This window comes from Haliotis asinina, chromosome 11 (assembly GCF_037392515.1).
Source record: "Haliotis asinina isolate JCU_RB_2024 chromosome 11, JCU_Hal_asi_v2, whole genome shotgun sequence".
In the NCBI taxonomy this organism is placed as follows: domain Eukaryota; kingdom Metazoa; phylum Mollusca; class Gastropoda; order Lepetellida; family Haliotidae; genus Haliotis; species Haliotis asinina.
Genome location: NC_090290.1, coordinates 5,022,386 through 5,038,681, shown reverse-complemented (window position 1 = coordinate 5,038,681; position 16,296 = coordinate 5,022,386). Strand labels below are relative to the sequence as shown.

General features: G+C 36.9%; 1 protein-coding gene across 2 annotated transcripts in view; it reads right to left on the bottom strand.

Moving 5' to 3' along the window:
• Positions 1–15,200, bottom strand: part of LOC137256628 (kinesin heavy chain-like) — a 67,855-nt gene extending 52,655 nt beyond the window's left edge. Inside the window, exons 1-3 of one of the 2 annotated variants that reach the window (XM_067794525.1) lie at positions 15,066–15,199; positions 14,720–14,860; positions 4,298–4,385 (exon numbers count right to left, since the gene is read on the bottom strand). In XM_067794525.1, the coding sequence (XP_067650626.1) occupies positions 4,298–4,385; positions 14,720–14,839 (208 nt within the window). In that variant the 5' untranslated portion in view covers positions 14,840–14,860; positions 15,066–15,199. Of the gene's footprint in view, positions 1–4,297; positions 4,386–14,719 lie in introns of both variants that reach the window. The other variant, XM_067794524.1, reaches the window with a different exon arrangement.
• Between the last annotated feature and the right edge of the window lie 1,096 nt (positions 15,201–16,296).

Below are 16,296 nucleotides of genomic sequence, written 5' to 3'. Positions count from 1 at the left end.
TACAAAATTCATGTTTTCTTCAAGTGGTCTTTACACAGTGTATTCAGAGCAATGAACATATAAATACTATTTAAATCTCTTTTTCTCACTAGCAGTCATGCTATCAATAAAATAAACTACCTTTGTAAAGGAAACACTAAATTAGGCTGCAAATCTCACCATGAGTCCACAGCCTGAGTGAATAAGGGAGTAAATAATCAAATTTGGACCAGGCAATCCAGTGATCAACAGCATGAGCATTGATCTGTGCAACTGGGGACTGATAACGTGTCAAACAAATCAGCAAGTCTGACCTCCTGGTCCCATTAGTCGCCTCTTACGATTGACAGCCTGAATTAACTGAAATGTGTTTGATCAGTAGGTTCAGCTGCTAATATTCTGTATCAGTTCTACTGCATGTCAGGGTTAGTAGCGGAAATCCATTTTAAACAGAATTATTTTGATAAACAGGTCCCTGAGTTGGGAACTGAACCCAAGACCACAATGGCGATTCCCATTCACAAATACATATGGTTTTGTAATCTAGAGGAATGAATGAATGTTTTTCAAGATTATATCAGCGTCAAGATTTAAAACACATGAGGCTGATTGTGTAAACATCTGTTTGTGAACAGATAACACATTTATCATGAAAAGTTTGCAGCAATATGTCAAGCCAGTACATTCAACATGATCAAGATGAAGAATGAGGTCTATCCATCAAATCCTCAACATGTTTACATACACTGTTGGGTAAAGTACACTGTTGGGTAAAGTAAAACACTTATCAAACAGCTGAATATACATGTTGAGCAACAATAATCAGAACCAATAATCGAAGAAATTGAGCTAAAGCTGTATTATAGCCTTCCTACATATGCGAGCATTGCTGAAGTGAATGTACACTGGATCCAGAACTGACTGTTTTGTCTGTTTCTTTTTCATCACCTTGTTAGACAGATACCAGGAGACTCAGCCAAGGGACCCTCAAGACCTGGAACATGACTCAGGAATGTCTGCCTTCCACTTGATCCAGATAACTCAAGGTGATAATGGTAACATAACATATGTATGTGTGTCATTCGACCATTGACTGTAACTTGGAAACTCAAAACCTAAATATTTTTTTCTGAATTTCCTGAATGAGTGAATGAAATTTTAACCCATGTTGGCAATATTTTGGAAGATGCTGCATGCTAAATTGAGCCAAGTTCTCTATTCAATGAAAACATTTTTATTTTTGAAAAATAGGCACATGTATTTTGTGACAAATTATACACAGCCTGAATGCTTGTTTCATATTTTGCATTAAGCAATTTTCCAGTGGGGGGACACATTGAAGACATTACACCCACGCAAAAGGCAAACCAGAGTCCTTGGTGTGTTGAGTGAGTACTTTAACCATGAGGCTACTCTACTGCCTCCAATATGTTCTGTTTGCATTTTTTTTGAGCCTTGAAGAAATTGCATCCAATCGTTCATCACCCTTCCACTACAACAGGATAGAGAAATTATCCACTGTGAGAAACCAGACCATATAGAATATATTCAAGCGACTGTCCATTTCATGCAGTAAACATCGATTGCTGGAATGCATGTTAAAGTCTGAGAAACTGATTAACTTTGGAAGGCAAAGATCAATACAATTTGAGAGAAGTTTCTTCTTAACTTTAATTTCAAAGACATTCTGGTGCCAGTACTTCTGATGGTAGATAGCATGTCATCACCATGGTAAACGCTTTGATGTCTAAATGGGGCTCCAGAGCAATGGAAGTGGGAACACGACTCAACTGAGGCTAATGTGCTCAGGTCATGCCAGGAATTTGTAAAGCGACCACTTCTAATGGTCATTACAAATAATGAATTCACTGAATGATTCTGTAATGATGGGGTGTGTTTGAAGTCCGTGCCAAACTCTTTGGAGTCCACAACCTCAAACTTGTACAGAATCACTTTCTGAAGATTCTTCTTACTCAATGCTGCTGTATTCTACAGAGTTACGGACAGATCATGTCACCTGGATCGGCTGTCTGCTGGCTTCTACTCTAAACATGGTGCATACTTGGTTCACTTCTTGGGACATACATGGTGCATACATCATGGGACTGGGACTGCGACTGACTTGACAATCAGATCTTTCTTTCTACAAACCGAAGAGGTATTTCTCTGCATGGTCAGTTGCTGCTATTTTGGAGTCATGGATACAAGGACTTAAAGGACTTAACAACGAGAGAGAGAGAGAGAAAAATCAACTCCACGTTTCCATGCTTTTGTTGTTCAATTTCAAAAGGAAACTCCACTTAGGAGTGAAGTTCTTTGCACATCTTGGGATATTTTAGGGTAGTGACACAAATTATAACAAAATCATGCAAAATTTCTTAACCAAAATACCAGAACATCTTTAATATATTGAATCTGTAGCATTTGAGAAACATACTACAGTACAAAAGTAATGGCTGTGCTGCCACTTCAAAGCAGGGTTTGCCTCATACCTGTGGCAAAGACTGATTAACTGAAACATATCTAACGGCATCCATTTGAAAAGAAGTTCCTTTTGTTGAAGTGGTGTAAGAAATCATTTACTACAGTCCGTTTGATTGCATTTGAGACTGATTGGCACATCATAGATAAGACAATCAGCCAGACATTATACAGAACCAACATGGGGCTGTTCCACCACCTAGAGTCCTACCATAATTATAACAGACTGGTGTACCTTAAACACATAGAGATGACCTTCGAAATTCAATGTCAACTTCAAATCCCCATGGCAACATGAACAGCTGTTGTAACATCACAACCCATTTCCAGGCATTATCAAACTATTCTTACAACACCACATGATTTACTTGCAGTGCAGTTAATGACACTTCAGGGACCTCTCACATTATCCTATCTTCAAATGTTAAAGAGACTCTGAATGTGAGGTCAGTGATCCTCTTTTAACATACTTTTAAACCAGAGCAAAGTGAAAGTTTTAGATAAAAAGTTTCCAACTGAAAGGAGGCTTACGTTCAAAGTTCTAATAGCTTCTGTACAGGAATTTCAGAGTAACACCATCACCACTAATGTGTTGGGAAAGAGAAACTTCGACAATAGGCTGTTCTCAGATTATTAGCCATTTTGTGAATTAAGAATGGGTCACTGATCTTGTATGAAGAGTAAACTTAAAATTTTAATGGGCCATTTCTTATTCCAATGTGCAGAATGGCTCTTGCCTTTCCCAATTCCTGACACAAAGTTTTTAACTGCAGCAAGTCTAAATAAATCAGTCCATCATAGTCAATTATTAATCTCCTTCTGAAAGTGCACATATCAAAGGTTGGGCCAGAATAGGTACCACTATGCCTGCTTACAATATCAAGTACACCTGGAATGTTGGACCACCAAAACCTATGATCTGGTTACTCTATGGTCTGGTCAGGTTTCAATAAGATATGCATTCCTATACTGTAAGTGCTATACGGTTTATATCCTGATACAATCCATTTACTTTCACAAGTTTATATTTCTTCTTCCGAAGGTGAATAAAACAGTAATACAATCAAATGTTTTCAAATTTTGGTGATCAAGTACAGAACAATGGAGAGAAGAAATTTTGGTTTGTTCTGCAAGGTTAGTCAGGAGATATAACAGTCTGCCAGAGCTGGCTGTTGTATTCTCATTATTACGCTAATATGACATGTAAGGCATCCATGTATCTCTATACACCTGTTGTAAATGGTTGTTGTGTACAATGAATCTTGTATTGGGATACAACACTTTATTGCCATATTGTTTCACAAGTGGTCACCCATTTAACATGTTTAAGTAGCATTCAGGATGGCCATTGTGTCCAACCAGTCCCTAATATAATCAGCTGCTACAACCACATGAACTGAAAAATTAGTACATTTCTAGAATGAAAAGACTGTCACCCCAAATTAAGGAGTACATAAGTATGTCTGTTTGCTGTCTGATCATTCACCTACAAAGAGTCCGTTCATAATTTATGTCTTGGGGATGTGATGATGATTTATAGGGCTGTCTACTATTATTGTGGGGAAGTAGGGGGTCATCAATTTTGTACATAAAACAATTTTGAAAACACACTTGGAAGTTATGAGAAGGGAGGAGGGTGTCATTGATTTTGTAAATGACATATACAGGGGGTCACTTACTTTGTACATGTATTTCAGGGGGTTATTTACAATGTACATGCCTCTCCATAAGAATCATCAACACCCTCCAAACCATAAATTATGAATGCCCCCTCAACTAGAATCAATAATCACCAAATGGTGTAAAATCCATGTTATAAGAGATTTATGACACTCACCTGCAACAATGGGTTTAGCTGCAACATTGTATACATGCTCCTGGGTGACATTAGGCTTGAGGATCTTGTCAAACACGAACACTTTGTTCTAAAACAAAACAATGCAGGAATTAAGTTACATTTAACAGAACAAAGGCAACAGGAGTCATGGCTCCAAATGATTCACCAGTATCATTTTACTCGTAGGTTACAACTGGTTCTAGCCCATATGCAGGTCAAATGACAATAGTGTGACCATCAAATAGAGACCTAACACCCATAACTGTCAGTCATATTTGTTGTTAGGCTTAAACACTAATTGAAAGGGCAGAGACGAAGCTATGACACAAACACATTCAAAATCAGCCCAGGAAAAAATTAAAGGTTTCTTCCTGTCAAAAAATTGTTGTGTTCCCAGATAACATGACACATGTCAAACTATGCAAACCCCACAGTGTTCAAATTAAAGAGGTTACTGGGCCTTTGAGGTTTGTCCTTATCTGGATACGAATAGTGGTTTATATACTAAAAGTAATGTGATCATTTGATTTACAAAATGACAATATTTCTACATCCACAGTGTTGGGGTGACAAGTCATTTCAAGTGCCACAATCTACAGTGCACAGTTGCCTCCCTTGGGCACAACAGAACACATGACTGTGTGTTCGAATCCCATGATTACGGCTTGAGGTTTGTCACGATTATACCCTTGTTCCTGGGTTTTGGACACCAGCATTAACCCAAGAATAAGATTTTCTGACATTAGGCTGACAAGCTGTAAATAACATGAATCGTCTTCAAAGTGGCAGCACAACCAGCTTTAAACTCATCTCACTCACTCCAAGACCATTACACACAGGAAACTTAAATGCATGTGTGTCACTTTTGATACAAGTGTTGAATTTCAACAGCAGTGTCTGCTTGCACGCTTTCCTTCCACAAACAACCTTAAGCTTGGTTGTGCTTCAATCCATCACTTATTGTCGATCCAGCTGCCCTTCCTCTTTCATCCATGTGACAATGTTCACTTAACCTGGCAGCAGGCCATTAATGGTGTAACCTCTACATGGAGATCAACAACATGTACGGCCACATAACCATACTGAATCTCACATCTTGGATTATGGGTGTACCATGAGAGGGGTTAAACAATCCCTTGCACAACACCCAGGACAACTCAGTTTTCATTTAGGACTATCAAACAATGGTATGTTACTGTCTTTAGGCTACTAGACAATTTCTGCTTACGGTTCCAAGCTGCAAATAACCTTTCACTTCATATCTGTTTAAAATGTAACTATTAAATTTCGCGATGATAATAAAGTAGAGTTATCTTTCTTTACTATATGTCACTTCTTGTTAAATAGTCCAGTAAAAATTAACATCAAATACCAGGTTGATTTATTCTCTCAAAATTACATCATCATGATTATGTTATAAAAATCAGCGCAAAATTAGTCAGGGCAAGTAACTTTCTTAAAGTCACTTGCCCAGTGACCTTACCCATCACAGCTAGGGGTTCCAAAGAACCCAGTTATGTATTTCCAGGGTCCTTACAAAAGAGTGAGTAAGTTTAGTTTTACGCTGCACTCAGCCTTTTATAGCAAGCTTGGGTTGCTGAAAGCCTATTCAACCCTGGACCTTCATGGGTTGGTCCCTACAAGAAACATAGGTCCTCTACAATGATGAATGAAGTAGTGTAGTGCACTATACTGATGTGATAGATATGTTTATAACTAGAACTTTATATTGCTAGTGGTGAATTTGAGACAGGGAAAAATATTCTCTATATCCCTTCTTGTCGTGTGTGCACACTGGTCACAAATTTCTGGGTTATACAAAACCCTTCTGGGCGGAAATAGTTTGCCCGACTGTCAGTATCATGTCCCACAGTCAATGATCAATAGAGTCCAATATTAATAATGCATTTTTTTTACCATAATATGTAATAAATATACAGAACTATGGTCAGGTTCACCAGTTTACTACCAAACAGTGTTCAGTTATTAGAATAAAATATACCAGGTATGAGTTAATATGTCTGGCTGCATCCCACGATCAATGTTAGCAATGAATGCTGGATGATTGTACAAAGTCCAGTGAAAATGAATGGGACTTGCAGACAACTTGTTAATCTACATTGGCAAGTCTGGAAACTCGACTTTCAGGGCGACTGCTTCTGGAAATGTCCATGTGATAATAAGACAACCATAATCCCCTTATTCAGGAATGTGTTAAGCTGAACAACTTCTACCTCTAGGTTAACCAGATTAACATTGGTGTGCGGAAAAATAGGACAGCAGTGGTGGAGACTATAAGGTTTGCTTGCCTATAACGGGAATAAAATATACATGTAAATGGATGTGAGCAAACACATACACCACCAGGCTACGCCACCACTCTGTAATTGTAAACTTTGTTTCATCATTGTTTAACACCACTCAGCAAGGTTCCAGCTATATGACAGTGGTCTGCAAATAATTCAGTCTGGACTAGACAATACTGTGGATGACGTTATGAGCATCGATCTATGCACCTCAGATACAATAACATCTGTCAACCACCAAACAACCCAATGTGAAGTCTTTCTGCAAGTATCTGATGCAGAAGACCTTAAGTCATAACCCTAAACCTCAGTACTCCAAGTAGTCTGTCATAAAGACCGTGAAGCAAATATATAAATGAGGCAAGTCTAGATTTCTACAGCTTCAGAAAAACGAAGAATATCTCAGGACTTTATTAAGTATGTTTTCTTGTTACTGTGAGCTTTTCTGTGAAATATGTCCTTTTCAGTCTGTTGTTAGTCTGTACTCTGTATCCATACAATACTGTGGGTGCTATGCATTATCAATAGTTCTGTTACTCAACTGCATATCAGTTAAAAGGCTGGCAAACACCCCAGGAGATGCACGCCCAACCAGATTTACCACTATGGTCTAATTCTCTAGCACAATTATGGTCATGAGGAACCCGGAACCATGATCAGGATGATTCCATCGTTTTGACACATCCGGAAATACCTAAACCTAACTCATCAGTCCTGCCATATTATGTCAGGAATAAGGAGATGTATGTATATATGTCCACTATGATGGAGGTTACAGGAATTATCTATCTCTGGTTCTCCTGGCCATCACAAGCTGGCCTAGATAATGTACAGCCAGGTGAGGTAACTTTCTAGGTTACTGATAGAGGTAGACGGCATGCTGTGCACGTACTGCTCTAATATCTAATAAGAAATATGTCTGCTATGACTGGTAATTCATCTTCCATTTGTATATAATATATATGCACTGGTATTTTCTTCATCCAAAAACATACAATAATCAGATTATAGCTGTTATCCTACACTTATAACTATAAGCCTTGCCTTATAAATGTTATCAGTTAAATCCTATACAATATTTCATGAAGTCAAATAATAGAAACACATTACATTTATCAAAGGACAACTTCACAATGGTTAAAGCACATTAATTACAAATTATTCTTTTCAAAACAATTCAAAGTTGTGAGTGTGCTTGCGCGTGTCTATGTGTGCGAGTATATATATATATATGGGCTGTGGAATTTCATTGATATGGTCACATAAAAGACGTCACATTACCATATCCAGATGAATTAAAACTTTAATGTGTCAAATATTATATAATAGCTTTATTTAGTTTTCAGTCCGATTACGTACAAACGTTTGGAACACAGCATGACTATGACTGAAGCATCTAAATCAACTGGAGTCTGACAGGGCTGTAAACTGTCTCCCATTCTTTACTTTATATATGGTGGAACTTGTAAGTGATACTGTGAAGACAGTGGTGCTTTCACTGAAGAAACTGTTGATGCATTATCTATCTCATTATTTGCAGATGATGTCGCCATACTTGGAGACAGTGTCAGTAACTTGCAGAAGAAAATAGCAAAAAAGTTGCAAGTGTCAATTAATATCTAAAAGACTAAGATTCTTGTATTCAAAAAAGGTGGTGGACGTTAAATGTGTCAGCGGCTGGTTCTACTACTAACCTGTTGTTTAGCATTCTACTTTCATCTGATACCAGTGTTTTTTTCTGAATCACTAGATATAAGACTGTTATCAGTCCACATTAAACTCCTATCACAAAGCTGCTTATATAGAGCTGCAGGCATCTACTTATAATTCCTTGCCTGACATGCCCTAATGTCATCCCCTTAAGATATATCATTGATGGTATTACTGATTAGTCTATATGTGATGTCATGTATGTCAGTATGTCCTTGTCAACTCTGTGTTGTAACCTTGTGATCATCCCTAAAATTACTACAAACACTGTTTCAATATCCAATTATATATAACATTCAGACCTAGACTGTCATTGTCACCGATTATAGAGATAACATGTCACTGACAACATTAAGGGATGGTGTCTATGAATGGAAGCAGACACAGTTCAGTAGGAAGCAGGTATTCAGACATACCTGTTATTGTCCACATGTACAGCCTTAACTCACCCCATACACTGCACACCTACAGAAAGTACACTTCCAGTGCACAAGGGTGGGCGGAGTGGGCGCAATAACACTATATTATACCCTCAATATCAATGTTTGTTTATTGTGAACTATATTGTTATGTAATGTGATCTCATGTTATACCTGTTAAATACAGCACTCATAGGAATACTTCACAAATAGAAAAATACTGTTGATGAATAAGAATTCTAGAATTGTTAACACTGCATCTATTTAATCTAAACAATATTGAACGCATACTCTTTATGTTGCTATTAGTGTTGGTATTGTTTAACACTGTTCTCAGCAAAATTCCAACTACAGTGGTCAGTGGTTTGAAAATAATGAAGTATGACCCAGACAATCCAGTGACTGACACCATAAGCATGTACACAATTGTGATTGTTGGATCATGTTGGTACTAGTAGCAGCTAACAACAAACAAGGGCTGCTGAAGATCTTCACAGGGCCCATGTTCTAAAATATACTGCATATTTCCTCATTTTATTATGAACTGGATAAAAACGTCACAATACATTTATGATACCTTTGTTCTGATAGCCCTTTTGTTGAATGCTATGTCACTATGTGATATTGTACCCATGACAAAGCTAAGATTGAAATGGCACAGTTAAATTCTTACCTCATGGCACATTTGATTTATTTACGAAAGTGCATTCAAGTTTGTTTGAACAATTATTATCTTTCACGATTTAAAATGAAATTATGAACAATGATCAATGATAAAGTGTACAGGTCAGACAGACAGCTACTCATCAATGTCTTTTGAAAGTTTTGGGGTCAGTGAAAAAACAAAAATACCTAGCATTGTTTTGTTACTTGTGATTCATAAGTGAATGTTATCACAACTTTTACATTCACTTCAAGTCATGTAATGTTTTAAAGTTCAGTTTAACAGACCATGAAATTTATGGCACATCTGAAACTGAAATGGCACACTTAAATTATCATGACACAGTGACGAGGCACCCTTGAAGAAAACTTAATTTTGATCCCTGTAATCACTTGTATCCAGAATCAGGAAATGCCACACACCTGCACCTGCCTCCATTTATCAAGAAACAGTTACATCTGATATATTGAAAAGAATAAGTGAATTTAGTTTTAACTTTTAGCAGTATTCCAGCAATGTCAGGGCAGAGGACACCAATAATGGGCTTTATATTGTACCGGGAATTGAACCGGAGTCATTGGTGTGATAAACACATGCTTTCACTGCTATATCAAACAGATAGGACCTACATACCATATTTAACATTCCATTCTTGCAGTTTGACTTTAAGACATTTGATTATTTTTAATCAGTTGTTTAGAATACATTTCAGTAGCTTTAGGAATGGCAAAGAAACTTTCCCTTCTACAAGCTGCCAACTGTTATTTCATTTCTCAATCCAAACATGCTACTCTTCAAAATTTTACTCACTAGAGTAAATGTAGCCACTTTATTGAGTCAACTATTCTAAACTACATTTTGCAAAATATTCCACACTGTTTAACGGTATAGTTTACTCATGCACGGATGCAATGTAAAACAAATTCATAACTTTGCAAGATTCTTGTTATGAGTTCAATCGACGATGAAACTCAGTGAAAATTGGCGAATTCTCAAGAAAACTTTACACCAAAATGTAGATGTTCACATGCATGACATTTGCATATGTCTTTCAGCAATTTGATGCATGATACTTGTGCATTTTATTTGCATAAGGTTTACAGTTGGTTCCCCTAAGGTAGTGGAGTACTTCATCTTTGATGTAACCACATGTGAATCTAAACTTTTGATGGGTAGTATATTACAAGGTGACAAAGGATGACTGGAAGTGTGTCTCCCTGCACTAGATATGTCCACGAAAGGAATGTGAATAACCAAGATTTATCATCAATACCCGGGGCTGTGACCCCTATTCACAACCATATCGAGTGATGTTGATGTATACAACCCTGCACACTGACTGTGACAAGCTGACCTCAAATCTCATGCCATTACCTCCTGTGTGTTTAGGGTCTGGTGTGTTTTAATGCAGGCTCAACAAAAGATTCACCTATGTGTATGTAGTATACATATATGCCAGGCACATTTACTTGATTGCAGGTACAATATTGTCACAGTAATATTTGCTACTCTGATCAATGCTCATGTGCTTATGGAATGTATCTACATATATCATGATATATACATCAGACAAACCACCTACATTCATATAACATTTCACACAATCTTAAATTGTTAACAGTAGTGATTTAAAATTATTAAATATAGTTTGACCATACGTAATGTATTTGCTACTTTGATCACTGCTTGTGTGCTTAAGGAATGTGTAAACATATCTTTTGTAATAGCACTTATACATCTTAACAAATATATCTACATCATGTAACATTTGACACAATCTTGAAAAGTATCACTGATTTCAATCTGATAAATAAAGTAAATTTACATTAATACTATGTATACAAAATATTCATATGTAAGTTGTAACAACATCAATGGTGAATTCAACTGACAGCTAGTGATCACTGTGACCTGAAATCAGATACTGAAATGATGCAATACTGAATGACTTCTTATATTTTATCTTGGCCAGAGGTCTCTGTATAGTCTGGAGACATAAAATCTATAATCATCTTTCCAAATTACAGTTCTCATTACCCCACCTATACGACTAATGATCATATTCATAATCATCCTTTCAAAACATATAAGTGTTAACTCGGTGTCACTGACACACTGCTATCAACTAGGGTAAGACATTATTTCGCATTTTCCATAGTCAGCAGAATTAAAATGCCGATACAGTTGTACCAGCTGATCAAAGTGACAACCCACATAGACAATACTCCAGCATCACGCCAGACCTTCTCATATTACATTAGTAACGTTAATGTTGAAATCCTATCAAATCCATGCATATCTTCAATGTCATGTCAAAGTCTATCAAATCCATGCATATCTGCAATGTAATGTTAAAGTCTATCAAATCCATGCATATCTGCAATGTAATGTCAAAGTCTATCAAATCCATGCATATCTTCAATGTCATGTCAAAGTCTATCAAATCCATGCATAGCTGCAATGTCATGTCAACGCCTATCAAATCCATGCATATCTACAATGTCATGTCAAAGTCTATCAAATCCATGCATAGCTGCAATGTAATGTCAAAGTCTATCAAATCCATGCATAGCTGCAATGTCATGTCAACGCCTATCAAATCCATGCATATCTACAATGTCATGTCAACGCCTATCAAATCCATGCATATCTACAATGTAATTTTAATGTCAGAACCTAACAAATCCATGCATATCTGCAATATAATTTCATTTTCAAAGGCTATTCAAATCTATACGTCTGCAATGCATTTTGATGTCAAAGCCTATCAATAGAGACATACACTGAGAACAGAACGTTAATGTTGAAACCTATTAAACTGATAGCAAATGATACATATCTACAACGTATTTGCCTATAAACATAAATAAACTGGAATGTCAATAGTAGGATTCTTACACCTCAAACCTGTGTCTAACAGTTTTCCCCACTCATACTAAAGTAATTCATTATTTTAACAACTTTATTTGTTAAGACTACACTACAAATAGAGGCAAAAATACATGCCTATGATTGAAAAGCTAATCACACAACACTGAGAGTGAAATTCACAAAGTGAATGAGTGAGCGAGTTTAGTTTTAGCAATATTCCAACAATATCACAGCAGCGGACATCAGAAATGAGCTCCACACATTGTACCCATGTGGGGAATCAAACCCAGGTCTTCGGTGTGACTAATCCACTCCCCCAGAAATGCACCGAAGTAGTCTCATCTTTACGTTTATGCTCAACATATCAGTGTATTTTTCTGTCAGTGTACTGATGCTAAAATTTAAAATCAAAGTAACAAAGCAACTTCACAGAACTTCACAACAATCACACAGATGTGAAGGAAATATTTCGACATTCTAAATATTTCCTTTGCTCATCCCACTGAACATTAAAAACTTCATCTCATTTCCATCATAAAGCTGCATAAACCGATGACCTAGTTTGTGCAAGAAAAGAACATTCAACTGCTCACACCCTCTCAGTATAGATGTACATACCCACATGAACAAATGGGAGTGTCATTGTTTGTCAGAGGTATTAGACAACTGCACCTTCTGTCAACATTACTTCATATGCTCATGAAGAGGAGAAACCTGTGGTTGTTTAGGAAGCATATTTACTGAAGATGTTAGAACAACAGATAGATATAAAACTTATCAATAGGTCTGATTGAAATTAAGCATATAGGATTGGCTGGAAGTGGTGTAGAAATGAACTCAGATTAGCAACAAGTGCTAAACTTACCTACTAAATTATAATAAACATACTGACACACTAAAAAAACTTTAAGAGTGATATGATGCTCTTCTTACATGTATGAGCAAATAAAAACTGTTTTGACATCAGATTTGTTTAAATAAAAAGTTCCTTACCATGAAAAAACATCTTTGAATAAGATACCAACGGTTTGTTATTATTACTAAACCTTGGATAGATCAAGCCCATACGCTCTAAGGATGAGAGATAAAAAACAGGTCCCAATGTCAAGAGAATTATTAATAGACCCATATTCTTAATTTGGCCCAAACCGATATTCCCCATAAAAAGAAATATCCCTTTCAACATTTTTCTTCTAGAGAGACTCATGATCACTTGAAGCTACTGCTGTTGAGCTGAGATAAAAGCTATTTGTGCATCTGCGATGAATTCCTGACATTTCCAACAGGTTCTCAGCTGTAAGTCAAGGCCGGGCACATGTGGTCCCACAGCACATGTACCGGTACTTCTCTGCTGTAATCATCACAGCAGTTGAGGCAAACAACCAACATTGTAGCATACGTGTATTACTCATTACCACAAACCAGGCCAATACAGGTGTGGAAAGGATGCATGGGATCATGTGTGTTAATTGTTACGTAATGTGACTGTCTGTTTGGTAGATCACTTAGACTAGAGCATTGCCAGATCATAAGTAGAAACTGTGAAAGAGTATTAGGTCATAATACTATTAGTACATTCGTTAGATCATCATTCCTTAAGCTAATCATAAAGCCTAATGATGGAAAATATGACAGATTCAATTTGGCTTTTTATTACATTTTCACAAATGTCAGCATGGAAGAACCTCATTTATTATCATGATTATGCAGGGATGGTAAAAATATTATTGATAATAGTTAGACTGGACAGAATTGTACTACTAGTTGTCAGCACATTCACACAAATTATTAAAGAATGTACAGACAAATTATGAATTTGAAAGATCACAATAATGGCAGTATACTGATATTTGATACACATTCAGCTAACTGCCACTGAGAAACAGTATTGCACACAATATTCCACCTTGTAAATACAAGGGCTGCATTTTTAATAATTGTTTACAATTTGTGTCTAATCTGTTAAGAAATGAAATCAAGTTGTATCAGTTCTGTATGTAAATATCCATATCGTTCAAGATGCATAGATACACTAGAAACCTATCCATCCTGCCATTTCATCAACAATTGTTTATTATTGATCTGCGACAGACTGCGTGCAACCAGTAGGGCTGCCATTTGCAATTTCCTTGGCAAATCAATACAATAATCAATCTACACCATTTATACGCATTCATTGAGTATGCAACATACAATATTATATAAAGGGAAGACACAACTATGGAAAACATACAACTGGTACAAATCTCTTATCATTATTGATGAAAATGCTGAAAAATTATGAAGCTACCTGAAGGCGTATTTATTATGATAAACATATACATTAACATTAGTGTTGTGAGCATTACGTCAGGGAACAGAATAAACTGTCACAGGGTTGTATTTGCTGAATGACAGTTATCCTTATGCACATACTACTTTATAAATATATTCATTGATACAATGTACTCACTGATACTGCAATGGAGTCGTCTGTTGGAAATTTCAAGACGAATTTGCTCCCAGCCTTCTCCTCCGTCGAATTCAAGGGTCGTACTCGGCAAACAACTTTGATTGTTTCGTCTGCAGCCATTTTACCTCCTCTGTGGAATAACTAGGGACACAAGAGAACGTTCGTAAATCCCACCTTAACTATTATGACAAATATCAAACGGAGAATAAATTATTCGCTTCGTGTTGGCGACCAACTGGATCTCTCGGATTCATTGATCATTTTGCGGGACGGAATGCCGATGGTAAAATACAGAGCCGTCTGGGTAATATCCGAACTGAATTATACCAGGCAATTCGAGAAATACCTCTGACAGCTGTCAAGTTTGTTTGTAAATCGTTCCGGAGCAGAATAATTGGTCAAATCATCCTCTAAGTACAGTATCACATCATCTTCTTCAACACACAGTCGCCATGTTTCCAAAGAATGCTGGGAGGATGACGTCATGGAATGACCTCTCGTGACCTCCTTATCGACGCACCTGTCAAAAAGAATGAAATGGCGCTATATTTGAACAATAAATGTACTTGCTCTTTACGGCAGATCGTATCTATACTATAGAATCTCCAGTAACACAAATTATCTTAAATAGAAACCTTTCTACCCGTTTGGTGTTTGCTAAGGCGAAATATTTTATAATGTGTCTAAGGACTCATCTATGTACAATGAAACTAAGCTTCAGGTCGAAGATACATTAATATTTTTACCTGAACGTATCAGCTTGGATAGAGATACTTCTGGATGTTTCTGCGGCTAAGACACCACTATCACACTGCGAGAGACAATGGGGACTACACACCAAATGTCACGTTTAACAGCTTGTACGTGACACTGGCCTAACAGAGCATACCTATATATGCTTCATCAAGACAATCAGTTCCAAACTTCTGCATGAATGATGTCACTTGGGTCCTACACGGTTGGGATATGATGACATGTGCCAATCAAGTCAGCGAGTCTGACCACTCGGTCCCGTTAGTTGCCTCTTACGACAAGCACGGGTTGCTGAAGATCGAATCTTCATGGGTCCAAAGATGCATTCATTGAACTCTCTACTTCATGGTTGATTAGTTCATCTAGAGGAACACCATAGCAGCAGTATCAGAGGTCTGTTCGAGTTGTCGGAGTTGAACATTTGTTGAAAGTGGTAAGAACTGACATATGAACAGAGGTGCTGAGAGTCATATCGCTTTCTTGGTTGGAAATAACAACTCTGTACTTAATGTAGTCCGGCAATCCACCATTGTCCAAATACTATTATAAAACCTATCGGTATAAATAAATCGAGAAAACAAAGAAAAACTATACACTAAACGTCAAAGGGTCAAAAACCATCATAGATATGTTAGAAGATATTAGTTTACAAGAAAGCTTAAAAGCTTAAAGGTCACATACAATAACAACAACAGCAACAACAACAACAACAACAACAACAACAACAACAACAACAACAACAATATTTGAGTGACCTGATTCGGTGTATGGGCGTTACCCATAAGGTGCAGTCGTGGATATATCAGTAAACGTCCGCCAGAAGA